The sequence below is a fragment of the Cheilinus undulatus genome, linkage group 4, assembly GCF_018320785.1.
Source record: "Cheilinus undulatus linkage group 4, ASM1832078v1, whole genome shotgun sequence".
NCBI lineage: Eukaryota > Metazoa > Chordata > Actinopteri > Labriformes > Labridae > Cheilinus > Cheilinus undulatus.
In genome coordinates, this window is record NC_054868.1 from 20,070,993 (window position 1) to 20,098,917 (window position 27,925).

At 38.5% G+C, this 27,925-nt stretch overlaps 1 protein-coding gene and 1 long non-coding RNA gene across 2 annotated transcripts; one reads left to right on the top strand and one right to left on the bottom strand.

Annotated features, from left to right (window-relative positions):
- Nucleotides 1-134: 134 nt before the first annotated feature.
- On the bottom strand, nucleotides 135-2,365 carry LOC121508051. Its single transcript, XM_041784542.1, has 3 exons — nucleotides 1,841-2,365; nucleotides 1,695-1,728; nucleotides 135-1,252 (listed from the first exon to the last, which is right to left on the bottom strand). Exons 1-3 carry the CDS (start codon nucleotides 2,066-2,068, stop codon nucleotides 870-872), a joined length of 645 nt encoding a protein of 214 aa, XP_041640476.1. The 5' UTR covers nucleotides 2,069-2,365; the 3' UTR covers nucleotides 135-869.
- On the top strand, nucleotides 2,270-27,813 carry LOC121508052. The gene is made up of 3 exons (XR_005991779.1): nucleotides 2,270-2,395; nucleotides 18,094-18,196; nucleotides 26,886-27,813. It is a non-coding gene; the product is annotated as an uncharacterized LOC121508052 (long non-coding RNA).
- Nucleotides 27,814-27,925: the final 112 nt, after the last annotated feature.

Sequence of the window (27,925 nt, forward strand, 5' to 3'; positions counted from 1 at the left end):
CGTTAAGGACGGCATAACATAAGGGAACTTTCCTTTACCTTCACATTTTTTTAGATTCCAATTGAAAGTTGATCGAAACCACTTTTACAAGCGTCACTGTTAACAATTCACACCAGAATTACGTCTCTGTTCATCAGATCCGACTTTAATGACATGGGTTACAATAGAATACATTCAGTAATGTGTAGTTTGTCCATGGGAGGTACTTTTTTCCAAAAGTGAAACAGTTTCCAGTAATTTGTCCAGTTAGATTAATTATGCAGGTCATCTTTTGATTAGGCATTACTTAATCATTTTGAATAGCTTACTATAAATAAAATCCATCAATGATATTTTCTTTCCAAAGATTAATTATCTCAAATGACCACAGAAGGTCTATATAAGAGGAGCTAGTTTGGGTTTTTGCACAGAAATTTAAATTACACTTTATTTCATGCCTACACTTCATGTCTAAGCCATTTATAAAATGACAATAGAGCTATGGAGTCACATTTCATCCCATGTATGCTGATTAAAATTATGTTATTGCACATCAACACCAGAGTAGTGACATCTACATTAAAATACATTTCTATAGAAAACAGCAACATCATAATAAATACATGTACATAAATAGTTTCATATCATAAATAAATATATCATATATACAGAACTTGGCAAATTTAGTCTTTTGCAGTTCAACTCCAGCACAGCCTTGCGTTTGTGAGTTTGCATGGCCCTCGTCATAGCTTTAAGAACAGCTCAAGCGCCAGAGGATTAGCACCCACTTGAACTTCAGGGGAGCTCAAACTGGCATTGTTTTTCATAGACTACCTACAGTCAAAAGGCAGAACCTACACCTTAAGAATAGGAGATGCACTACTGTGTCCTTATGAGTCCACCAGGAACATCCCAACTCCTGAGTCCTGCAGATACCAATTGTTCAGTCCCGTCTGTGGTATCGTCATCCGAGCGTTCAGTCTCTGCCCCTCCATCTGCGCCACTGTCCAGCATTTCTTTTCCACAACTGTTAAATTGCTCAAGACTGGAAGATTAACCTCACAAGTGAGCTTATCACCAAAACTCACAGTGAAGACTCCTGCATTGCATATATGAGTGCATGTGAGGTTCAGTTCAATGTATATGAAGTAGGTTCCTGGTTTTCTGGGCAATAGTGAACTCTGGTCCTCATCAAACAGGTAGTTGCTTCCCACAGATGTCCCAAGTCCAGATTTCACGTCTTTCAAGTGGATGGTGTAGTTCATCAGCTTGTCTGCAGGAGGAGACAAACACATGTTTAGATAAAGCTCTCATTGTGAGCCTGTGGGTCATAATCACAATCTGATACATTCAATGCAAATGTTATAACACATGAAGTCTGACTTTATATATTAAAAACTACATAAATGCATTTTAATGTTCTTGATAGATCTAAATATATACTATTATGGTTATTGCTATTTCATGTCTCTGTATTTGAATAATGTAGGCACACTTTTTATTTACTTTGCTAAGTGATTTATTGCTAATTACTCTTGCCCTTTAATGTGAGCTGTTGTATGAACAAAATCAACAAAGGTTTGTCTCATTTTATCTTGTGCTATTTTAAGACAATTCATTATTTATCCACCCTGAAGCTTTTGTGTAATTTTGTGATTATCTGTCCAACATGGTTTGTTGTTACTGTTATTTCTAGCAATCAAAAGCACACTTACTTGGTTTGGCTTTCAGATAAGCAAAGTTCTGCCTCTGTTGAGACAATTAGAAAAGAAAAGGAGGGTTAGAACTATTGAATGGTGTAGTAAGAGGGAAAAAGTATAAACAAAAAGTTTTCTCTGTTCAATCTGACACTTTTACTGACCTTGTATGTCATTTCTCCAGGTAGCACAGATAATTTCTCAGGTGATGCCTCGATTTGCTCGTGCAGATGCGTTGAGTCCACTTTGGACCTCAGCTCCATCACACATACCAATCCGCCGGCAGCCAAAGCCATCACAGCCATAAACAGAAAGATGACGGAAGCCACGAGAAAAACGTCCAGGCAGCGTCCTCGTCGACGGTCACATTGCTGCAAAGACTCGGCGTCCATTTCTGTATCTGTACACCCGAAATAAGATCCCTGACGTTTGGGTTGAGAATCAACAGCGTCAAGCTATTGAAGCGCTGACAGTAAGGATGACACCTGTTAAATAGCTCCAGGCGCCTAGGTGTTTTTCTCCAAAAGAAAGTCTTCCTGTTGTCATACAACACAGTCCGGGTCTCAAGGTTCAAGTCGCTACTGTCTGCAGTGTGAACCATAGCTTTTATAGTGTGAAGGAGTCTGCAGTCAGTTTCAGACAAGGAGGAAAAACGCGGAAGTCATGGATTTCCCTCACGCCTCCTCACACGCGCCCCCTCCTTCTCTGCCGAGCACGAGGTGAGAAAAAAGACGTGTAGATATTCCACAGCTCTTTCTGCTGTTGCGCAATTTCATTATGATTGTTGTGTGTGGGGCTGGAAAGCGAAAGGGAGAGAAACTAAACTTACCTCCAGCCTAACATTCCGACACAGCTAAACAAAAGGTATTCTTACTTTCTTAGACCTTAAAAGACTGGCACAAGTGGCACCACGGAGACAATGATAAGTTGAAAACATGCAGTTTATTATCTGAACGGAAAATTCTCCTTTGCAAGATTAGACTATCTAATAAGGAAAATGTGTCTGTGCGCGTGCTTGTGGGGATAAGTGACAGACAGACATAAGATAGAGTGCAACAGCAGTTCAACTAAGTTTCGTCATATCTATAAAAAGCTCACAGTCTACTCAAGGTTTATTTACCTGGCACGGCTCTACCATCACGTGGTGGCTTACTGACGAATCAGAATGTCATTTTAGTTGTGGAAAAACATGTGGGAAGCCCCTGGTGTGTTTGAGAGAGAACAAAAATGCTGTGACCCGTACCAGCCAGCCAGATCTGATCTTAACCTTTCCCTCATCATTCTAGAGTAGGAGGGAGAGGGAAGGGGGGATGGAGTGGGGAGAAGTACAAGTGTTGTTTTTTCCATTATGTGATATATGCATGACAGGATTATAGTATTCTCCAACAGCCCCCCACCCCATTGGTGTATTTTCCTCAAAATAATACTAACATGAATCAGCTCATCTTGCCAACATCTCTCTGGGCTGTGGAGAAAAAAGAACTGGACTGTTGCTCAGTGGTCCAAAGTCTGGAGGAAGAGTGAATAGGCACAGAATCGACGTTGCTTGTAGTCCAGTGTGAAGTTTCCACAGTGAGTGATGATTTGGGCTGCCATGGCATCTGCTGGTGTTGGTCCACTGTGTTTTCTGAAGTCCACAGTCAATGCAGCCATCTACCAGGACATTTTAGAGCACTTTATGCTTCCTTCTGCTGACAAGCTTTATGGAGATGCTGATTTCATTTTCCAGCAGGACTTAGCACCTGCCCACACTGCCAAAGGTACCAAAAGCAGGTTCAATGACCATGGAGTTATTGGGCTTGATTGGCCAGCAAACTGGCCTGACCTGAACCCCATAGAGAATGACCTGAGGGCTGCTATCAAAACAACCTGGGCTTCCGTTACACCTGAGCAGTGCCACAGGCTGATCGCCTCCATGCCACGCCACACTGACAATATTATCCTCTCTTCAATGGCTACAGGTAGATTATCAGCTTTGTATCTGTCTGGAAAACAGTGTAGTTCCTTGTGTTTGACCCTAGGGGGCATCATCCGTATATTGATGGAGATGGTAGCACAAGTTTTTGCATATCTGTTTGTCTCTCGTCAGTTCTCATTTTTTAACTGATTTCTAGTCGTTTTTAACTTCACTTTTAAGTGCTTTTAAGTGAGTTTACTATTGCAGACGCCTTTGTGTATTGGTCTGAACTGTACAACTGACACCTGAGATTTATTATCTTAATCATAATAGACATACAGCATAACCAGTGCCGTTGACAGCTCAGCCTGACAGAAGCCTTAGCGCTTTTTGCACGTTGTGGTCACCTGTTTGCAGCTGCTGTTTTTCCTGCCTTCCTGCAGCGGACCTGTGGATCTGTTGCTGGCCGGTGGACGCATTAAGCTGTGTGGGCCTGTGCCTTGCTAACTGTCTGCCTTGCTCGGAGTTGTATCCTGCTGCCTGTCTACTCACTGACAGTAAAGTCTCTGCTTGTTGACTGTGAGTAACCCGGTGCTACCAGCATCTCTCTCCCGCTTGTCTCTACCTGCAGCAAGGTTTTCTGCAGTGCAGGTAGTCTGTTTGCTGTGCTGCATCAACAGCAAGTCTGTGGCTTTGGAAGGTAACTGTTGTGACTTTTAACCCAAAAACTGTACTGAGATGCTTATACTTGAGTTATCGGCTATTGCTCTGCTGCTCTGGAGTTTTGGGCTCATCAATCTTTGTCTAGGGAGTGTGTCAGGGAAGGCTCACTCTCTGGCTGTCATACCAGTGTGCTTACCAGCGTATTTCTCCATGAATCACACAAACTAAAGCCAATGAGCTTGGCGACGGAGTGTTCAGTTACATGCTAGACCTTCATCTGTCTTGCCTTATGATGTTAAAAAGTTGTTTTACATGTGCTGGCAGCCTGGGCGATATTAATAGTAATATCACAATTTCTAAAGAAGAGGCAATACAGAAATGATTGATTTTCATGTTGTTTCTGGTTTCTGGAAACACTCAGCCTAATCCTGGGCCAGCTGACATGGAACTTTGTAACATGGCGGGAGTCTCAGGATTTAATATTTTCTTATCTCTTTAATTTTTCCTTTGTCTCGTCCGATATTCCCAGTGTTTGGAAATCTGCTTTTGTCCTCCTCCTGTTAAAAGGGAGTGACCCCTCTCTTGTAAACAATTGCAGGCTGATCTCTAAACTTTTAGTCTTAGCTAAGTGACAAGTAACAGTATCTTAGCTGATTATCAGTCAGGTTTTAGAAAGAAGCACAGTACAACCACTGCAGCCTTGAAAGTAGTCAGTGATTGTATTGAGTCCGTGGACAGTAAGGAACACTGCTGCACTTTTTATTTATTTATTGAAGGCTTTTCATACTGTGGACTGTCATTTTGAAAGATAGGCTTTGCTGTATCAGTCTGTCAGAACAATCTGCCTGCTGGTTCAATTATTTTATTAATTATTTATAAAATAGAGCCCAATGTTTGTAGGCGGAGGGATTTACCTCTTAATACCTTGAGGTTAAAAATGGAGTGCCTCAGGGCTCAGTCATGGGACCGTGTTGTACACACTTTATGTTAAAAGTATCGGACAAGGACTGGTTACATTCCATTGGACATATTTCAGATTCTTTTTGCTCTCTCTCTCTGTCACTGTCATGCACTGGAGGAAGAGGTGGACTATTATTATCTGATATTTGTGTAGCTGACAGTCAATGTTTGTCCTTGGCAGAAGAATATGTCAAACTTTTGTGGCAGTGGGGTGTGGTTTGGGTTCATCTGTACGAAAGAGATGAGTGGGAGCGGCCTTTGGGAGTGGTCAAAATGTTCACAATGCAAAAGTTCATCTATATGCTGTCATTTATTGCTCTGCTCCTACATAGCATCAGGCTCTTTGTCGCCTACAGGAAGCTTAGGATATTTTACATGACACTTTGTTTGAGGTAAAATTGATGCTGTTTTCAAACTCAAAGAGAACAAGACTAGGTAAAAACCTAGTATATGGCTGACCGCAACTGTCTGGGATGCTTGTTGAAATGCCTGACTGAAATGTGTGTTCTGGCAGAGGGATTTTGTCATGATTGTTAGTAGTTCACACACCCAGAGGGCGTCAGTGAGGCCCCGTTCACGCGGAAACGAATTCAGGAGTATACGCAAAAGTTTTTTTGTCGGATCGGCATTTCATCCACACAGAAACGGAGTTTCGGGTGACTGTATACAATACTTTTTGAAACTGGGTCCCAGAGTGCATAAATCCGTAAACGAATACCGTTTTCGTCTCCGTGTGGACTGTTATCCGCATCTTTCTTGAAACGATTACGTCACACCCTTAAGGCGCCTGCGCGGGTTAGGCCAAAACAATAATAGCGGGCTACACGGTTGTGTTCGTGCTGCAGAAACTATAGAGCTTGTTGTGGCTTTTACAGAAAAATCTAATGCTCCTTTACCACCACCACGAAACGCATACACCATATGTTCTTAAATCCAACGTGGAGAACAACCAGAAGGGCAACTAAATGGAAGTTTGTGTTAGTTTTCTGTAATATTCTTCTTCTACTCTGGTGCATTTCGGTGGCAGCGTTACAGTGCCATATATAGGCTTGGCATATGTACTGCAGCGTTTTCAGTCGTTTCAGTGGTTCCATGTTTACGCGGATATTTCCTGAAACGATCCCGTCTTTACAGAAAACTTTTCCAAAATGAAACGGCAGTATAGCGTTTTCATTTCCGTGTGAACGGGGCCTGAGACTAGTAACGTCATCTCCTCTTCCGTCTTTTTGCTGGGCAGCTGTCCCAGTCTTCAACTTTTCAATGCTCCATTTCTCCATGGCGCTCTCTGATCGGTGCCCCATTAGTGGCCATTATTTCCTGGAACAGTATGGATTGTGATTTTGTACACCTGATTACGGCGCAAAACCGGGATCTGAGGTGTTTTGGGGTTTTTCTCCACTTATCGTTTATGTCAAAATAGTGGCAGCCATGACACCTGTGGAGACCGTTATTACCTGCCCGTGGATCTCCTGTGTTTTCCTCAGGGCATACTGTTTCCCTTTAATGACCTCCCTCAGGTACAGTTCCCTCAGTGAATATGATCCTCACACCATCTCTGCTTCATGCTGTCATACTCTGGCTTTAAACACCGCTCTCTGACGCTGCAGACTCCTTGTTTATATACATGAATAGCCATGCTATTTTTAAATAGTAATAGTAGTCAAATAGTACTTTTCTCTCCAAACTCATAACTTATCAGCCCAACACTGCTGTGTTATGCTCTGATAGCATAGGATCATCTGATTTTGCCCTCTTATCACTGTTTTTGGGGGACAATTGCGGAGTTTGAATGTTTTAAAGTGAGGCTACTGTTAGCCTAGCAGCGACAGTCCACTAGCTTCACCTATTACATTTTTTAACATTTTCTCATCATTCTCCGCTATATAGCCATAACTCCCCAGTTCATTGGTTTAGTTAGCTGGATGTGGTTGTTATCTTCGAAATGAGCCATTCTGATCGCTCTGATATGTCTTGGATTCTTTATTAGATGAGATCGTGTGGGCTCCCCATTAACCCTTTGTGGTAGCCACTTGCTTACTCTTCGTCAGCATGTGCTCCCAACAGCGGTTGAGGTCGTAGAAAGCTGTGCCGAATTAGACCGGGAGCTTTCAGTGTTGCCCTCTGTTTCTCTCTTGTTTGGATTCAGACACGTTGTGTTACTCAGAAGCTCCGCTGCAGCTCAGTCCCAGCTAATGACAGGCCTGCTAGTCACAACTCAATAGCTGTATATAAAAACAACTAACCTTTTCCCCATAATTATCACATTGTCATGCCAAAGTGGGAGACAGAAGAGAGGCATCTTTGTTTTCTTTCGCAGAAAGCTTTCCCTGTTTCTGTCAGCGCTAGCTGTGATGAAGAAATGTGTTCTTCTGGCTAAGGCTGAGCTAATGCTAGTCCACAAGCATTTATACAACAAGTTCCCTTTCCCCCCTCAGTTATCACATAGTCATGCCAGCAGAGGAGTAAAAACATCTTTCCCAACATGAAACACTTATATGGTTGTTTTAATTCTTTGTCATAAAGAAATGTGGCCCAGTGCTGGTTAAACAGAGGCTAAAGCTATATCAGAGTATTTACAGCAGTGGAGGCAGCCATTTACAGGGCTTTCAGCACAAGTAAACCCCGCCCATAGCAACTCTGTATGGATGAGCCATACATAATGTTAACTGGAGCGTAGTTAACACAGTGGAGGCAGCCATCACTGTCAGTCCAAGCAAAAGCAACTCTGCAACTCTGTGGCTCATACAAAAGCATCAGTCACTCAGTTACTCAGTCAGTATAGGGACAGAGCCATCTGTAGGGCTGCCCTCAGCAGTCAGCCAAAAACACTGAGTCTGCCCTTTGTTACCACTTCTCAGGGTGATGTGATTGAGTCTTCTTATAAATATCTTGGTTTCTTAATTGATGATTCCTTGACTTTTAAGCTTCACATTGACCATCTTGTCAAGACATTAAAGTTGCTGCTGTTATTTTTTTCAGAAGTAAGACTTGTTTTTCATTTACTGCAAAGAAAAGACTTGTTGCTGCCACTTTTATGCCTTTCATTGATTATGGTGATGTTCTGTACATGCATGCATCTTCTCAATGCCTAAAATCTTTGGATACTGTGTACCACGGGGCACTGAGATTTATAACGAACCTTAAATCCTAAACTCATCACTGTACTCTGAGTGATTGAGTTAGTTGGACTTCTTTATCAAAGCATAGGCTAAATCATTGGCTTATCCTTACTTGAAAGGCTTTACTAAATCTCCTTCCATCATACTTGTGTGATCTCATTCATGTGAAAAGTTCTGGAAGCTACAGACTTCGCTCTGTGACTCAGTCACAAAATTAACTTTTGCTGTCTGTGCCCAAAGTCTGTCTTGTAATGGGTAAAAGGAGTTTCAGGTACGCTGCTCCTGCAGCCTGGAATCTGCTACAGGAGACTATATCTCTGAGAGCTGATCTATTTAAATCTTTTTTAAAATAGATTGAAGGCATTGGAGGTTGATGCTTTGAGTTGTAGATGTTTTGACATATGACTTTGTGCTCTGTGATTCAGGATATGTTTGATCTGTGTTTATAACTGTTATATTTCTTGTCTGTAACTCTGTTAACTGTGCTTCTGCCTGTCTTTGCCAGAACACTCTTATAAATGAGATTATTGATCTCAATAAGGTTTTTTTGTGGTTAAATAAAATAAATAAATAAATAAATAACAGATACATAAATAACAGTCATACAGTCTACATATGTGGAAACGAGGCATCAGATCTGGACCATAGTTCTTTGTTAAAACAAGAGCAAAGAACCACACTGACAGCTTTTCTTGGCAGAAAAGATGCATGTGCACTTCTCCCAACCAGCCTTGGCATGAGTTTTGTCTACCAGTTTTCAGAAGACGGGGCAGTGGGACACAATTGTGGACAAAGGGGTGTTTAAAAGTTATCCAAAGGGACAACCACTAGGACTACAAATGATCAAAAAGGAATAAGGAATAATAAGGAAGGAATAAGGAATAAAAATCAAAACAAAATAGCAAAGGTCAAAATCAGAAACCTCCCATTTTTAATAAATGACAGAAAGGGCAAACCTGACTAGTGCTTTAGAGCCAAAGGTGTCATAAAATAAGTAAGCATTTGGGTGCATCAATTAGAAAAAAATTGCAGTTTTGCTCTGTGAATCTACAAAGTTAAGAGGTTAAACCAGCTTTTATCACAGTATAGTTCCAGAGGCAAAAAGGAGTGGTTATTGTCTGCTCTGGGGGAATGTTTAAGTTGCCAGGACCTCCTCACGTTCTGGAGAGTCTATTTGTATGGCGTTATATTTATGTCATAAAAGGCAAGTGAGATTAAACATGTGTCTGGTCATTGACCCATCCCATATGTGTATTTACCGTAGATGTTTTCCAGATGGATGTGTGAAACAAATCCATCTGGGGTGTCTGGATACATGGCCAAAGAAATCAAATCAAATCTGAAATATCACAGGAGTCTAATTCATCTTTTATTTTCTCAGAAAAGGCATTGATAAAGGTGCTTGTCAGTGCCTCTAAGTTCCAGCGGATTCAGCAGCTAAGGTTCAAAATTCTATGGAAAATTCTGCCCTTGGAACCTTGATGTAAATTAGTCATCAGTTTCGCAGCTTCCTGGCTACTGACATGACCAAACATCTGCTTCATTTCTGCAATGAAGAGGGCCAAAACAGAACAGACAGGACTTTGCCTCACCCACAACATTATAGCCCAAGAGAGAGCTTTATTAGATTAATGAATGTTACAAACAAAATGTTTGTCCAGTCACCTTCCAGGAATTTTTATGAAAAATCCTGCCTTATGATATATATAAGGTTCTGATTAGAGAAATAACAAATGCCATGTTTTCTGTTCAACACTATGAATTTTGTCTTAATCTTTAAGAGCATGTGTACATGTGTTTATGTGTTGTCAACTTAACTCAATAAAAAGTTGTGCACAAAAAAAAAAAATCCTGCCTTACGCAATCACTGTCAATAGGAAGTTTTCAAGATAACTATGAAATATAGCCATGCAATGGAAATATTAAACAGCCTATCTGGCATGTCAGGTTAGTGGACTAACTTTACTTGTTGTAAACCTTTCACAAATAGCATAGTAAATAGAACATTATGTAGTGTTTTCAAATATTTTTTCATCAGCATTTATTAGATGGACTAAATGATAAGTGCCAAGGTAGAGAAAGCCTAATTCCATGGTGATGCAGCCTCAACATCAGGATTAGGTAAATCTTCATGTGTAAGTAAGTACAAGCAATACTCACATATATTCCCTTCAGCCTTACCTTTACTTTGCATAAATTGTCTTACAGTGGGCTGGGGACTCCTGGAAGGGAAGACCAGGTATGGTTGTAACACCATGTGAACAGTTGATGTAATCTAAGAGTATTTATTTGTCTCTGTAAACAAGTCCAGCTCACTCAAAGACAACAACAATGATGTGAAGATTCCCTTGCCGTCCTTTGTAATGATTGTTTCATTTTGCCCTCCAACCTGAATCGGGTCTTGTCCAGAGGCGCTGACATTGGCATAGACGATAGTGTCTTTAGAGCAGTGACCTCTGAAGTCCATTCAGGCGTCTCTGGTCACCAACGTAGTGGGAGAGCAACTGGGTGTATTCATGTAAGTAAATGGTAAATGATCTTGTATAGTGCTTTCCTAGTTGACTGACTACTCAAAATGCCTTTTCACCAAAGGTCACACCTACCCATTCACTCACACACTGATGGTGAAGGTTGCCATGGAGAGTAGCCATCAGTATTATCCCATTCATACACATCCATACATATTCACACTCTGCCAGTGAGAGGAAATTGGGTTAAAGATACATTTAAATGAGACGGTAGCAACTGATTGACCTACTGATTGTGAAATGACCAACTATTTACAGAGCCACAGTCACCTGAAGCAGTGGTTAGCATGTCAAAGTCCAATTACCAAAATTACACTAGCATAAATTCAATGTACATCTTTGCAATGGAAACAAAAGTAAAACCTTGCACACCATTGGGGGGAAACTGGGGCACAGTGTGACGCTACAAGACCAAAGGTACGTTTTCACTTTCTACCCCAGGAGTTTCCAAAAACATGGGTTTTCAGTGACCTAAAACGGCATTTTCCATGTGTGCAGAAGGTCAATGAAGTGCAAAATACATGTGGACAAGGCCTAGGAGAGTTGTAAAGTCACCCCTTCCACCAACCAGGGATATGATAGGAGTCATATGATCATTTCAGAGTTTACCCACTTCCTTTCTGAACCCACATGGTGGTTGTCAAGGCCAGAAACAGCTGCATAAAATTGTACAGAGAAAAATATTCTAAAGTGAGGAAGTAATTTTTTGACTAAGACTATATTTTTTGGTAATAATGTAATGACATATATAATGACAAAACTTATAGTGGATGAAATTTAAATTTCTTAGGCAAATTGAGATGTCTTTTCCCCCTGCTAATTCCAAACAACAATGTTAATTTGGCTCGCTTAACAGTAGCTGGGTCGGTTGGATATGCCTGTCTTTAAATTGTTACAACCATTCTCTAACATACCACTGATGACATCCTTTTGATTTTAAGAATTTTGCAAAATGCCAAGGCAGTGGAAACAGCACTGACAGAGATTATAGATCAAAAGATGATCTTTTGGACAGTAAAAAAGTTTACAATTGAATAAGTTTATCACATTAAGGAGGAGGCAAAACAAGTCTATTGTAGTTAAATTTTGTGGAAAACACCAATGAAACAGATAGTATTAATTAAGCTATAATTAAAATAATCAACCCTCAGTGATGACAGTTTTTTAATCATAGACAGATAAAAATTTTAAATCTATCTTTATTATTGTAACAAGGAATATGATCATTAAAAGGAATGATCGTTTGTGTGACTTTTTTCAGATTATGGTTAGCTAACAAAAAAAAACAACTGTACTATTTTTTTTTTTTTTGCTAGGATATATGTCCTTGTTGATGCTTAATTGTAACTCATGTCAGTGTCAGTAACTGATGTCAATGACAGTTTTTAGGGAAAGAAAATCAGTTTAACCCTAAATCTTAATCAGGAGATCAGACCAGGAAGATTCATTTAAAAATGGCTGGTCAAACTGGAATCAGCATCACTCTGGTTTAATTTCTACAAGGGCACAAAACTGTTTGAAGAGAACTGCATTTTATAGATTTAGCCACATACTTTTGTTCTGGAAGTACACAAGATTGATGCATCAAAATTTAAAATGTACAACATTTCGGTTATTTTTTTTTTTTAATTATACAAATATTTACAGCACAGTTAGAGTTAGAGGTGGAATAATCGTTCATTAACCATAACTGAGGAGCAAAGTTCAATTAATCGTGATTATGGTTTTTACCCCAGCTCTGACACTGAAGAACAGCTAGGTTATAAGCCCAGTGTCAACAGTTTGTGTCAGTCCTATTAATGAGGTAAAACAACTTCTTTCCTCTCCAAGTTTAATGTGTGCAGTAACAGCAACCTGCAGCAAGGCAGTAGCTAGTTCTTCACAATTGCTAGTTGCTCCAGTGCTTCAACTGTGAATGCCCACATCAGGAAATGTGGGGTTTTCAGTAGCAGCAGCTTCATCGGGAGAGAAATGAAACTTAACAGGTTCAGTTACAAATGCGAGAGCACAGAGAGACTTAAAGATATTTTCTGCGATCTTCTGAGGGGAAGGGGAAACAGGGGAGCGGTTCAAATAAGGACCTCAAATTAGATAACTGGAAATATGAATACTACTTTGCATTTGTGGCACAGAAGAACAAGAATATGACAGTAGATAAACTGTACCTAGGTCAGAAACGACTCCACTGCCTTGAACTTTGCATCAGAGCATGCCTCTCATTTTTGACAGTTTACCCTACTAAAAGTGGTATGAATTCTTCTCAGTTCAGGTCTTAGAAAGACTTCAATTAGTTTTTTAAAAGCTTGTAGGAACCCTGATTACGGCAGCATGCATGTTCTCCACTGTAGCCTTGTTTTTGACATTTCTCTGTGCTGTTTTGGTCTGATTTTCACAATTTTGATGTCACCTTTTTTGTATTTAGAGCAGAAAGGAGAGAACTTGTGTAAGTCTTTATTAGAGTAAAGGTTATTGTAATTGTAGCATTACAGTAATTAGGAGGCAGTGACTATCTTTGATTGTTTTTGTTAACAAGACCTGACTTCACATAACACAAGACAGATGTACTCGAATGCCGACTAAGTCCTATCTTGCAACATCACTTCTTGTGTTTACATCACTCACGTACACATTTTACTGCTTGAAATAGTGCTATTTCATTATGCAACACTAATGTGGCAATATGTAAGGTTTAGATCTGTATTTTTATCAGCAATTAAATTACAGAAGATCTCAGGTGTTGAGTAATGCAAAAGTTTAGTCACCAGCAAAAAGTGGAAAAAGGAAACTACTATTGTACTCAAGTGAAAATACAGTTACTCTTTTGAAAATTTACTTATGTACAAGCAAAGGTAATGGTCTATAGATCTATGCAAGTAAAAGAAAAAACATTTAATCAAAGTTTACTTTAAGTACTGAGTACTGAGTAGCTACTGAGGAGTTGTTAAGTTATGATCTGCATTGCAATAACAACAAGAGAATAGAGCTCCAACCAGATTTTTCAGGTAAAGTCACACTTCAATGATAATGTATAATACACAGCAAAATTGACAGTGTAAATTTGACTCATGGAAAGTTACATTTAACACATTAGAAGTGTCTTTATTAGTTCATACTACACATTGTTAAACTACACTTTTGCAAGTGTTTAATATTTTATAACTGGACAGAGCTGCAGTGACTGTTGAAAATCAGTGGTAAGGTGGGTCTCTTCTGGCAAGAACGAAGCCAAAGCAGAGTCAGCCTCATACATATCAATGTATAGTAATGCTCTATGCATCCTTTAGGAGCATCTGGAGTCACATGTGGAAACTCTAACTCAGTGGATAACTTCACCCATGGTGCAAATGTGCTTCAACATTAAAAACAACAACAATCCACCACAAACATGAGCTGAAGAACCCCATCAGGATCACTGTATAGCATGCAACATCTAAACACAGCCAAACTTATGTAAAACACATCTAAGCGTTCTGCCTAAAGGCATGGTGGGAAACTCGGCCCATACATCCCCCAGATTTCAAATCACAATGAGCAGAGCACAGATCCGTTGATTCTACAGAGTTAAACTAACACTGGTGGATCAACACTGTCAACTGTTTAACCCTGAGATGTCAACAGTCCAGTTTTTGCTGTTTCAGGATGTGGCGTGGAATCATTCTCTCTCTATGTGATACTGTTTAGTCAAGACAATACAAGAGTGTTGTACTCAACTAAAAGTATAGTTACTCTGGTTAAAACTTACTTAAGTAAAAATAACAGTACTGATTTCAACATTTATTCAAAAAGTAATAATACCCAGGAGAACTACTTGATTTCAGTACTGTGAGTATATGTAAGTAGTTAATTTCCACCCCTGGTAACTAGTTACTTTTTTTTTGTTGTTGTAAAAAATAAAAAGTATAAAATCCACAATTGTTGCACCTTTCGCTTCAATTCGCCTGCTCCCCACTCTCTCCATCACGTCACTTCCCCTGTATAAGGCATATGTTCACTCAGTCACCCAGAATGCCAAAAAGGAGACGGCCTTCCCTCTTAAATACACACAAAGGACGGAAAAATACAGTGGGAACATGAGACTGTTTTTCTTTATTATTTCGAGAAAAAGTGACAGAGCTGGAAACCAACTGGACTTTGTTGAAACACACCTACAGGAAATGTATTTGGCATGCCTAGATGTGATGATACACTTGCCCCATAGTCCCTGATTAAAGTAAGCTCTCTTTGAAGAGCTTCGCCATGCTCATATTAAACAAGATAATACAGGAAATGTGTCACACCTTAGTGCTATTAATCATGGTAAATTTGCTGTTATTTGTTGGTTGTTGTTGTTGGCAGTGCTGCATAAACCTGTTTGAATACGTTTCTGTCTCCGTGCAACCAAACAGTGTCATGCTTTGTTAAAGCTCCACAATAAAGTGTGCACTAAACCTTTGTAAATAAGTCAAAAGCTACAGCTTTAATGTTTCCCTTATTGTGTTGTAGGTCAACCACCGCAGATATGCACCAGCGCACAGACAGGCTGAGCCAAAACAACCTTTTCCATGCAAATTGGTCTTAGTGCATTAAGTATCTAATGATGAGGTTGGTTACAGCACGGTCTTTAGAACTGTTAGAAGTATGCTGTTGTTGTGATTTTGTATTTGCTGTTTTTAACTTTCAAGAACTTTCAAGAGATTATGAAACAATTCCACCTCTGAGTGACTTTAAAATAAATGATGTGTAAGTAAAGTTGATAAATATTACTTTGACAATCTGAGGCTCCTAGCTGCTCTTTTATCTGTGTGGCAACGTTATAGATGAGAATAATGTCAGTGTTGTGGGCGCTTCCTAGACTTCTCCTTCATTCTGGGGGGAAACTTTGTCAAGCTGGTGCTTAAGTGAACACATTTCATCCAGTAAACATGGATTGGCAGTTGAATCTGTGTGTGATGCAGGCGGGATTGGACTGACCTGTTGCAGGTGCTGACAGGAGTCGACAGCAAGCACTGCAGGAGTGGGAACACACCACCAACATCAAGATAACCAGACAACATAAAAACCAACAATCAATGCAAAAAAGTAAATAAATGAACAAAAACGAGTCCATACATTTTGTCTAGGTAAGAATGGCTGAGGCCACTGTAGTGTTTCGAGGCCTTGTGTTGTTTTCACTGAGAGATACAGTAAGTTCTGAATTACCCAGCATTTGTTATGTAGTTACTGAGGGCTTTCCCTCCTTCATCAGGTGGTTCAGTCCTCACCTCCTTCAGCAGGGTTCAAACAGACAGACCAATACTCCACATTGATTAAAAAAGCTCAGTAAGCTGATGAAATCTAAATAGTTTGCAATGAGAGAAAATTTAAGAGGATGTTTGTGGTTGTTTGAAGGGGAAGTGCATTGTTTTTATAGACAGACAAGAAGTGATGTCACTTACAGTACATCCAGGATCAACAGAGTTTGCCCTCTCAAAGCTGACCTGCACATCATCAGCATATATGGATTCAATCTTTTTGGATAAACAGTGCAGCTCAACCTAAAAAATGAGCAACATTTAGGAAAACATGACTGGTTTCAAATGAGTAAATGATTTAAGATGGTCTCTTTGCTTTGAAAGCTTTAAAATAAAATAAGACACACCCTCACGCTGACTCTCATTCAGTGTGCACAATCTCTTAGAACCAGTTTAGTACTGTCTGTAGATCCTTTAAGGAATTCCTCTTTTGTTTTTTGTTTATACAGAAATGAATCGGTGATGCAATAATCCTGTAACAGCTCATGAGCTACTCATGGCTTCTTGTTTTGTTTTAATCATAGGCTCTCTATATTTCATAGGTTCTTAAACTATTATGATTTTATTCAACTTTTTTGTTTGTTTAGTTTTACATTTTTCAGATTTGTTAAAAGACAAGTAAAGAGTGATCACATGAATAATAGATTTTATTATCTTTTACTATATCCCCAATTATGTTAGGAAAACTTACCATATTTATACAATGGCAGTTTTCACTGATATCACATTAAGGGTGGGAAGCTCAAGTAGTGTAATAATAGCTGTTAAATGTACGCCATCAGACACTCATTATCATTTTACTGCTTTTTAATTTAGAAGCAACTGATAAGAGAAAGGATAGTGGAAATTTGGAGGGAAATCAGATCATAATTATAGTAACCAATTTAATAAACAATTAGTTGCCATCAGATAACATGATGGGGGCATAAGGCTTTGTCCCCTCTGAGGTTGACAAAATAAGATAATATTAACACACTCATAAAAACTGAGAGAACATCAGCAGGAAGCAGCGTAAGAAAACTGTTTAAACAAGAATGTAAGAAACTTAGTTTGAACACCAGACGAACCGCTCATTTCTCTGTCCCACACAACTGGCGCATAGGTTTACATTTAAAACTGTCATTTAAAGTCTTTCACCCATGTCTGGGAAAATGATTTGACCTGCAACTAATCTGTCTTGATGACAGTGTTTCCCTTATTTTTAAGTTTCACTAAAGAATTATTTTTCCAATGAACCTTTTAGTTTGCCTTTAAAGTTCCTGTAGAGTGGTATGAGCATGGCTTGATCCCGTGTTGTTGTTAGCATCTTTGCTAACATTAGCAAAGATGTGCTTTGCCTGAAGTTGACATGTTGTGCTTCAGTGTGAAGACAGTTCATCACTGCAGTATGTATCCACAATTTTGGTTTTATCTTAACTAACCTTCGCCAGCTTTTTAAAAAGAAAATTGCCACTAAGCAGAGCTGGGTCTGTCTCCCCACTCGTCACTAATGGCTGTGTCTGACCCACGTCTCACCTCTTCACCCCCAGGCCCCAGACATGTAAACATCCACGCTGGAGGACAACGGGAGCAAGTTATTATTGTTTTAACCCGTTAAGGTTTCAAGATTATATATATTACAGATGTTTCACTATCCATTATTATTTTAATATGGATCATTTATTTTAATGACTAATACAGATCCATGTAACCTCATCGTTTGAGCTTTTTTATTCCGAAAACTTGCACAATTCTTGTCTACTGTATAGCATGACATAGCGGACTTACCTCTGGCAACATGGTGGCGAAGTTGACGTGCGGCCAACCAGCCAGTCTCCCGTTGCATATTATGTCTGTGCTCAGTGATATGTGAATTTGGATCATAAATCGATTAATTAGAATTAATGTAATTTTATTGTTGTGCTTGTAATCCAAAAACTTGTTAATTTTTCTCTACTTGTATTTCCTCATGTGGCGGACCTGCCTCTATTAATATGGCAGCGACACAGAAAAAAAGAGAAGAAGACGTTCAGTTCAAGTGACTTAGAAGACGAGATGATTTTCCAACTTCTGGTGTGAAGTGGAGGTCCTGGACTGCATACGGGTACTCTTGGGTTTGTGCCCATTTCTGTCACTGTCAACCCAATTCTAGCCATTTAAAATCCATTTACCCATTTTTGATCTACAGTATTTTGCATAATTTTTTAAACCTTTTTTCTCTAGTCTCCTTTTACCCATTTTTTGCCACTGTGAACCTTTTTTGATAAGTTTGAGATCCAATTTCATTACATTTTCCAACCATTTCCTCCTTTTTATCCCCATTTGTGCCTTTTTAACCCCTTTTTTGCCACATTTTAATACTATTTAACCAACTGCTGCCCACTGTTGCCACTCTTAAGCTGTTTACCCACTTTTTAAACCCTTTCCACCACTATGTCTGCATTTGGCGGTGACCCGTGTAAAAGAAATAATTTAGGTCCAAATTCTGTGGCTGGTTCAAGTGAGCTTTATTCACTGCACAGAGGAGAGAAGAAACTCACAGCATGACTGGCAAGGTTCTCTCTGCCCTGAGCAGGTATGAGATGGGGTTTTATGCAGGCTGATCAAAAAGACTCACAGAATCAAAGGAGAGTCACAAGACAGCATTTGGTTTCATGGGGTACAGGATATAGTCAGTGGGAAGACATTCAATCAACATTTGCATTTGTATGTTGTTTCTTAGGTGAGGCGGCTAGCATTTCTGTGTTGTTTCCTGGTCAAGGTGGCAGGGAGACTAGATTAACAATGAGGTGTGACGAATGATCAGAGAATATATTGGTTCTTACAACACAAGCTGATACATGGGTCCACTGAATAGGACATAAAATTCTACTTCCACACCCATTAACCCAATTTTTGACAATTTAATTCGTTATAATTCTGTTTTAAGAAAAGGGGTTTTTTACATTTTAAGAAGGCTATGAAATAAAAATGTTGCTTTACTAAGAGTGGGTATTTTTCAGGTCACAAAGGTAAAATGGTTGGGAAACACTGCTACTATGCATACTTTTGCTTTTTTAATTTCCACCTCCCCACCACTCTTCTGGGCTGGGCTTTGGAGGATTTTTAATCCCCTAAATATTGGGAGCTGTGTCGTACTTTGTATTTAGTTTGTTTGTATTTTTTTGGTAGGTCTGTAAATCCCACCAAAATGTTGTAAGAATGATTGCATTGTTGAGGTAATGTTGACCTCTTCCTACACATTTAAAGACCATCTATGACACATCTATGACCTTTAAGGTGCTTCAGTAATTCACACAGCATTAACAGTGACGGGATATGAGATAGGACAGTGGCTTTGATGGGAAAATAAAGGGGGCTGTTTATGTGGGGGACAGAGATGAGGAAGTTGACATGAAACAGAGAAAATGAGAAATTTAGCCTTAGCATTGCACATAGCAGAGCGTCATACGCTAATGAAGAGCAAAAAGCCAGCATGTTCTCTGTTCCCTTTTGAAACTAACAACACTTATGCAATATAAGCACATATGAGCAGAACACCCACACACATATATTCCTCAAACATTTCCAGATGTGGTAAAGAAGTTTTACCAAAAACAACAGTGCCCACCTCATGCTCCTAAAAAATGTTTGGTTTGTATATGTTTTAGTTAAAGGTTACTTGTACACGTATTTAAATGCCGTGGGAGTTAATCCTGTTCGTAAGGCTTTAGCCATCTTCATTACAGGAACTGAATTACAGAATTACACAACTGTTAAATGATGTGTAATGATAAATGTCATCATTCCACTCATGCACTTTCTTTACCAAAAATGATGAAGTACTAGAGAGAAGTTCAACCGAAGCTCTGTGATTTACGATTAATCACCTGAGGCGATGGTATCCTGTTATTATCACAACTTATCATACAGTTTTCATGCACATGGTTGGATTTTCTGATTATCTGTGGTCAGGATTACGTACAGGCCTTAAACAGAATTAAAAAAAAAAAACACAGCATCGTGATGAGCTGGACTTTCTGTCAGGGAAGTAGCTGTCTTTACTTTCACTTCACATTTTGACTAATATTTTCTCTCCCTCTCTCTCCCATAGTCTCTTTCCATTTTCCTCTACGTAAAGAAACGAAACAGAAGCTGCTGACTATCAGCAAAAGGAGATAAATAAACCTCTGGTGGTGTTTTTTGCCGACCCCTGCTGCAGAGACAAACACACATCTGCAATTTCATTGTCAGCAAAGTGCAAAAGCATACTTCCTTATAGAGTACAATTACAAAACCTTTTCTTCTACCACTACACAACTATGGTAAATAAAGAAACTTACACAAATATGACAGAAAATCTTCTCTTTATGCAAGGGTATCTCATTTTCATATCACAAGTGATGTAAATCTTGATAGGCTGCTGCATACAGTGCTTATTAAAAAGTATTCACCCCTTTGGATGTTCTACCATTTTATTGATTTTCAAAATAAATCATGGTCAATGTAATTTGTTTTTTTAGACAAAAAAATTATTTAATGTCAAAGTGAAAACAGATTTCTACAAAGTAATGTCAATTGAATAAAAACATGTAAGGTAAAATTAGTCATTGCATAAATATTCCCCCCCTTTAAAGTGACTGACTTAATTCAACATAGGTCCAGCCAAACGGTGCTAGTAGTCTCACAATTAGTGAAATAGGGATCACCTGAGAGCAGTGAATGTGTCTTGTGATTGTAGTATAAAGACACCTGTGCCTGGAAGGTCCAGTCACTGGTTTAACAGTATTTCTGGCTACCATTACACCATGAACACAAAAGACCACTCCAAGTACCTCAGAGGAAAGGTTATTGAAAAGTATAAGTCAGGGGTGGTGTACATCACCACAAACACATCATCCCCACTGTGAAGAATGGTGGTGGCAGCATCATGCTGTGGGGATGCTTCTCTGCAGCCAGCCCTGGAAGGCTTGTCTAGGAAGAGGGTAAAATGAATGCTGCAAAATAAAGGAAAATCTTAGAGGACAATCTAATTTAGTCTGCATGAGAACTACAGCTTTGGAGAAGATTATTTTCTAGCAAGACAATGACCTGAAGCAAAAAGCAAAAGCTACAGAAATGGTTCAAAGACAACAAGGTAAATGTGTTGGACTGGCCGAGTCAAGGCCCAGACCTTTATCAAAAAGAGAATTTGTGGCTAAAATGCAGTTCACACCTGATCCCTGAGCAACCTGAGAGTTTGTGCAGTTTTGCACATACCCTGTCTCTTGCAGTTTTGAGATGTATCCAAACATGCTCAGTGCTGTGATGACAGCCAAAGGTGTGTCTACTAAATACTGACCTAAAGGGGGTGAACATTTATGTAGTATGGAAGCGGATTAGGGCCATTTTTGATGGAGAAAATCATTTTGGGCAAGTCGAGATTAAAGTCAATATGACGAGAATAAATTCGAAATTTCGAGATTAAAGTCGAAATGTCGAGAAAAAAGTCGAAACTTGTTATTGATAACAGCGGATCATAGACACTGTGTGTTTATGTGGCAAAGAGAGAATGTCCTTGTTGTTAAATCCAATAATGAGGTATAATTTCACATGTACATTGATATGAGACATAATTGGCATTTTGTAGAGACAGTTATTCTCTGTTACTGTCTTAAATAGCTTACTCACACACTAACAGGAGCACAGCAGCGCTCTCTCTCTTCCTCTTCTTCTCCGTCTGATCACCTGTAGCACTGGTGGCAACCTCATTAATGGGAGAGTGAAGGGAGATTGATCACTCATTTATTGATCATAGACAAGTTGCTGCTAATGACAAAATGTTAGAAAAGGCAAAAAAAGGAACACTTTGTCACGTGTTGTATTGGGAACTCTAGTTAACAGTATTGTGTATTATACATAAAGAAAATGTTACCTGCAAAACGCCATGTACACGATGTACACTACATTTGTGTATGGAATTTAGAAATAAAAATTCCCGTATGTTTTCATCGCTGCTTTCATGCAGCACCTCCACGCTTCCCTTCAGATATGTCAGTAGATATTGATGTTGTCTATCCCACCACAACAAACACTGATCGATAAATGAATGATCAATCTCCCTTTGCTCTCCCATTACTGAGGTTGAGTCTGTCACCTGTGCGTCTCTACAGGTGATCAGACAGGGAGGAAGACGAGAGCTGTTCTGTCTCTCCTGTTAACGTACACTGTAAAAAGTTACCAGGATTTCACTATATTTAACTGTAATATTTCACAGTAAATAACTGTATTACCACTTCACAGACTTTTACTGTAATGTATACAGTATTTTATTGTAATTTTGAATTTTACAGTAAGCTCCTGGGAATAGTGTAGTGTACAGTATTACCAGGATTTCACAATATTTTACTGTAATATTTCACAGTAAATTACTGCATTACCATTTCATAGGCTTTACCTGTCATGTATGCAGTATTTTATTGTAATTTTGAATTTTACAGTAAATTACTGGCTACACCTGGGTTTTGTTTCTACTGAAACTTTTTAGTAATCATTACTTATTCTTTCATGTTTTGACAAAAAACATTAACATTACTAAAACAGATTAGTCATACTATTCAGCTGAAAGATGCAATGCAATGATCTTGTTAAATTGAGATAACTTGGTATGCTTAGTTCTTTAAGGGGAGGGGCTATTTCAAAATTTTCTAGAAACCATGGGTGAGACTGTCAGTGCATCTGTTGGCAACGGCAGGCAATGTTTCCATCACAGCTTCCACACGTGGTGAAGCCAATGCTTTGCTTAACTGTGTTTCCTTCCCACCAGGGAGGGAGTAATAGGCTGATCTGGGTCAGTGTCTGGATCTGGCAATGTTGTTAAAGGACTCCTCATTATTAGGTGAAAGGGCTAATGGTGGAAGTCTGTGTTTTCAGAGTGCTTTTCTAGTTTCAGGTTGTGGCAAGCAATGGTGAGAAATGGCTCCCACACAAGTTGAATGACTTTGACATGCTCTCACACAGGAAGCATTAGCAGCTATTATTTATTCTCATTCACTGATACAGTCACGTACAGACAGGGTGGTCTGCAACATTGACCCCCTCACTCATGGTGTCACACTTCAAAAAACACTTCTCACTAAAAACACCAAATAATAAACTAAATGCAATGAAAATGAACATTAGAAAAACAGTACAAGAAAAAATTCTCACACACAAAGCACTCCCAGAATTGTTTAAAGCAATCGGTTTACTCAGGTTTATTAGTAATGTCAACTAATTCAGGTTTAGAGTGTACTAATTGCATTACTTTCACAGTTAAAATGTAAAAGCACAGGCCATTGTTGTAATGTATAAACAACTAGATGCTGTAATTCCACAAATGCATACTGTAATATCACAGGAATTACTTGGGTCTTGCAGTTGTAAAATTACAGTATAAAGTTGTAAGTTAAAAAGAAATATCTGTAATATTACTTACCTTGCAGTTGTAAAACTACAGTATAAAGTTGTAATTTCACGAGGAATTCCTGTAAAATTAGGGCTGTGATTTTAGAAGAAGTTACTGTGAGGATATTTAGCAGTAAATAACTGTGAAGATTGCTGTGAATTTTTGCAAATTGCTGCAAAATTTGGTCAGTAATTTACTGTGATTTTGCGCTCAAAAATTTAACAGTGTATGAGTATTTAGGACAATAACAGAGAATTACTGTCTCTACAAAATGCCAATTATGTCTCATATCAATGTACATGTGAAATTATACCTCATTATTGGATGTAACAACAAAGACATTCTTTCTTTGCCACATAAACACACAGTGTCTATGATCCGCTGTTTTCAATGACAAGTCTCGACTTTTTTCCCGACATTTCGACTTTAATCTCGAAATTGTGTTTCAACTTTATTCTCGAAATTTCAACTTTTTTCTCATCATTTCGACTTTAATCTTGAAATTGTGTTTCAACTTTATTCTCGAAATTTCAACTTTAATCTCGAAATTTCAACTTTATTCTAGTCATTTCGACTTTAATCTCGACTTGCCCAAAATTATTTTCTCCATCAGAAATGGCCCTAATCCGCTTCCGTAATGTAGTCACTTATTTTACCTAGAACATTTTAATTCAATTGACACTACAATAAGAGCGACAAGGCAAAATGATTACTTTATTCAATCATAAGACAACTCCAATCATGTTGCACAGTACAGACATTTCAAACAAAATCAATAGTCATGTGTTGAGTTATGACTGAAAAGGCATAGACAGAAGCAAACTGCTTGTGAAAGCCTGCCCTATTTTCAACAATTTAAGCTACCAACTTCCAGAAATGCAAAGAAACAACAACAGATTATTGGTCACTTTTGTAAGCTTCAAAAATAGCTTTACAAACAATTTTCTTGAAAACCAAAAGCAAGTTACATGTTTTTAAATTTATATTGGCATCATTTCAGAATTTAACTGCAAAAAATAGAATCACATCCCCCTTTCATACGTTTTTTAGCTTTTAGTACTGTAAATTCACAAACACCTCTGAGATTATACAGACTCTCCTGAATTGAAAAGAACCTCTTTACTGAGTCGGGAGCATTTTTGACTGAACATCTCTGAACATCATTTGCATTATTTTGTAGTAAAACAAATCATAAAATTTCATAACATGAGAATTTAGAAAAGTGGATCTGTGTGAGCATAATAATCAGCCTTATTGATGATACGTACGGCTCGTTTTTGCAGTTTTATTATTGAATTTATGGTGTTTTAAAGGTGGAGCCCCACAATTCCACACAATAAGATATATAGTGAACAATTAGTGAGTAATAGATTAAATGCAAAGCCTTAGGATGTAATATATTTCTGGATTTATACAGGATTGCAGCTGACTTTGAAAATTTCCCTTTAATGTATTCAATATGTTGTTTCTGTGTTAACTTTTGGTGGATCACAACCCAAGGACAGTGATTTCACTGATTTAATAACTTACTTTTTGATGATTGCCTTACTTGAAAAAAGTCCAACACATTCATTTTGGAAACCTTCCATTCAAAGCATTTGGGAAGGGCAAAACTTTTCAAAAAATTATCTGAAGGTGATTGGATGAATGTTGTGTTTGTCACGTTCAGTCATGTACGGGCCAATCAGAGCAGTGAGGCAAAATGAAGATGTACACACACACAGCTCTGCTTCAAACTGACTGTATGAACAGTAGATTATGATGTAGATAAAGTTTGCCAAGGCTTTGTCTCTGCCAAGACAAAGTTTCAGTGTGATTCTTTGCTTTTGTTTTAATGAAGTAATGTGAACAATTCTGATGAAACAGCTGGTTTTCTGAGCGACATTTGAGCGGTAGAAAAGCAGCCACTGTATATTCCAGCTTGCAGTACAACTCAACCCACCTATAACGATCAAAGGCTGATACTGAGGCAGGCCTGGAAAAAAGAGAAAACATCTTTTCCATCATGAAGTTGTCAGTGTGGTTCTGTGGCCCAGTTCTGATCAGACTGAAACTATATGATCGCTATATCAGTGCTTTATACTACTCTGGCAAAAGCCATTGCTATCAGCTTCAAGTCCAACTAAACCCAACCTGTAGCTACCACCTTGTTCTTCTCAAGTGATGATGACTGGTTTGAACAGTTTTAGGTTTAGCACAAACATTGAGGATTGGGGCTTTGCACAATGGATTTGCCTGATGACAGAGATTGAGGCTGGTAAGTCCCTCTGCTTCGCAAGGTTAACTTGAAAACAAAGTCCACCAAAAGCCTCACATTTAATTGCATGAGTTAAAATGCTGCTCAAAAGCCTCTTCTTTCTGCTCCAAACTGAGTTCACACATACTGCAGATAAACTCCAAATCCAACATTTCCCAAAAGTCAAAACAGAAAATTGTGTTAATGGTGTTACACAACTTGCAGCTTCCATCTAGTGACTTAGTAGGCCAGGTTTGTTGATATTAAGAAATCTTTTGACTCATGCTTCCTACAGCAGGCTGAATTCGGCACAAAGTTAAAGAAAACAAAATTCATCTACTTGAGGGAAGATCTGATTGGGCAATTTCAGTGTTCTGGACATATCGATAATATTGAATGAGGTTACTCAGGCCCTCTGGCATTTTGTAGAGCACACCCATCACAGAGCTGGAAGGAAAGCATTATACTCCCTAACAAAAGCAACTATGGAAAAATCTGTGAGGATGACTGACCATCCTCCTCTTTTTACCTCTTTACATGGCAACATAAACTAAAAAGAAACGTTTTAGGAGGTTTATTTTATTAGAGACTTTTTGTTGAGGCATTGTTAAATTATGTTGCTATAAATAAAATCTGAACTAATGACATTTCAAATATTCTATTTTTTTTTCATTATTATTTTTTCGTAGCAATTACACATGAAATTTCAGAGTTTGAAAGTCTGGAATTTTTACATTAGAAACTCAAAAATTTCAACTTTTTAAAAATCATGACTTTAAAACAGTGTGAAGTCAAAGATTTACAATAAACCAAACTGAAAACAGTGGTTTGATTCTGGACTTAGGGATGTCAAATATTCTTAGTTTTGGTTCATGTACATTTAAAACTGAAGTTTAATATTTCTATTATAGATTTTATCTAGAGGTCTCTGATTCAGCCCAACTGCTCATTTCCTTCTCTGTTAATGAAAATGTGTACTCACCGCACCATCCCTGCCTTCAGTCTAAAAACAAAAGAAAAAAATTGTTTTATTGATTCCTGTAATCTAAAAATGTTTCTTTAAAAAAACTTCACTAGAAATGGGCAAACTTAAATGACTTCTGCTGTGTTTTCTCCCTGTTCTTGTGTCTTGGATACTGTTGATCAATGAAGAAGCCCGACCTGTGGAAGACTTCCTGCATTAACCCAGTGTTGAAGAAAGAACGGCCCAGTGCTCCCAGTGACTACAGGCCTGTGGCACAAGTCATGAAGACACTTGAGAGGCTGGTTCTTCAGCACCTTAGTTTGAGTTTATTTTTATTTCGAACATTTAAAATAACACTCGTTGCAAAAAAATAACAAAGGTGTCCCCATGAAAGACAGAAGCCAATGCCTACATTGTCCTCCCCCTCCTTTTTAACAATTCATAAATCATCTTCATAAGTCATACATTTACATTATAGCCCCACCCTCCTAACTACTTATGTATACAACTATGTCAAATTCATATTTTATCTCTTCCTTTGCATCCTTCATTCAGAAATAATCCATCACTTAAATGCGTATGAATTTTTCTTAATCTCATACATTTTCAAAGATTATTTTCTTATATTTGTTTTTAAACTGTGTCTCATTATTGCTTTGAGTTCTTCAAACAAAATGTTTCCCCAGGTTTTCACACAGTAGTTCATGTATGGTAAGAACAGTGTACAGTCCAGAGTGTGCAGTGTTTTGGGATTAAGGATGTTTCTTGTTTTACCCAGGATCTCAGTGCAGGCTGAGCCTGTTGTCCAATATCACACCCCAAAACTTATTTTAGTAAACTTCCAGTCTTTACATTATCCACTTTTTATTCTAACATCTGTATTTATTTTACAATTCCAAACAACATAAATTTTGTTTGCTTAAATTTGAGGACTTATTTTCACTGAGCCAACGTTTTATATATGAACAGCTCCATGAGCTGCTGATAATCCTCCCCAGAAAAAAAATATATTTGTGTCAAATACAGAAACTACACATTTCGGCATTCTTGTCACATTGCATACTGTATATCATGTCTGCACAGAATAAACCATTTTGTACCCAGCACTGACCTCTATGGGACACCACAGGAAATGTTTAAGCATTCTGATTTTTTCCTGACCTATCAGCATAAACTGTCTTCTGTTTTCAAAATAACTTCTCAACCAATGTATGCAACTCCTCTGATG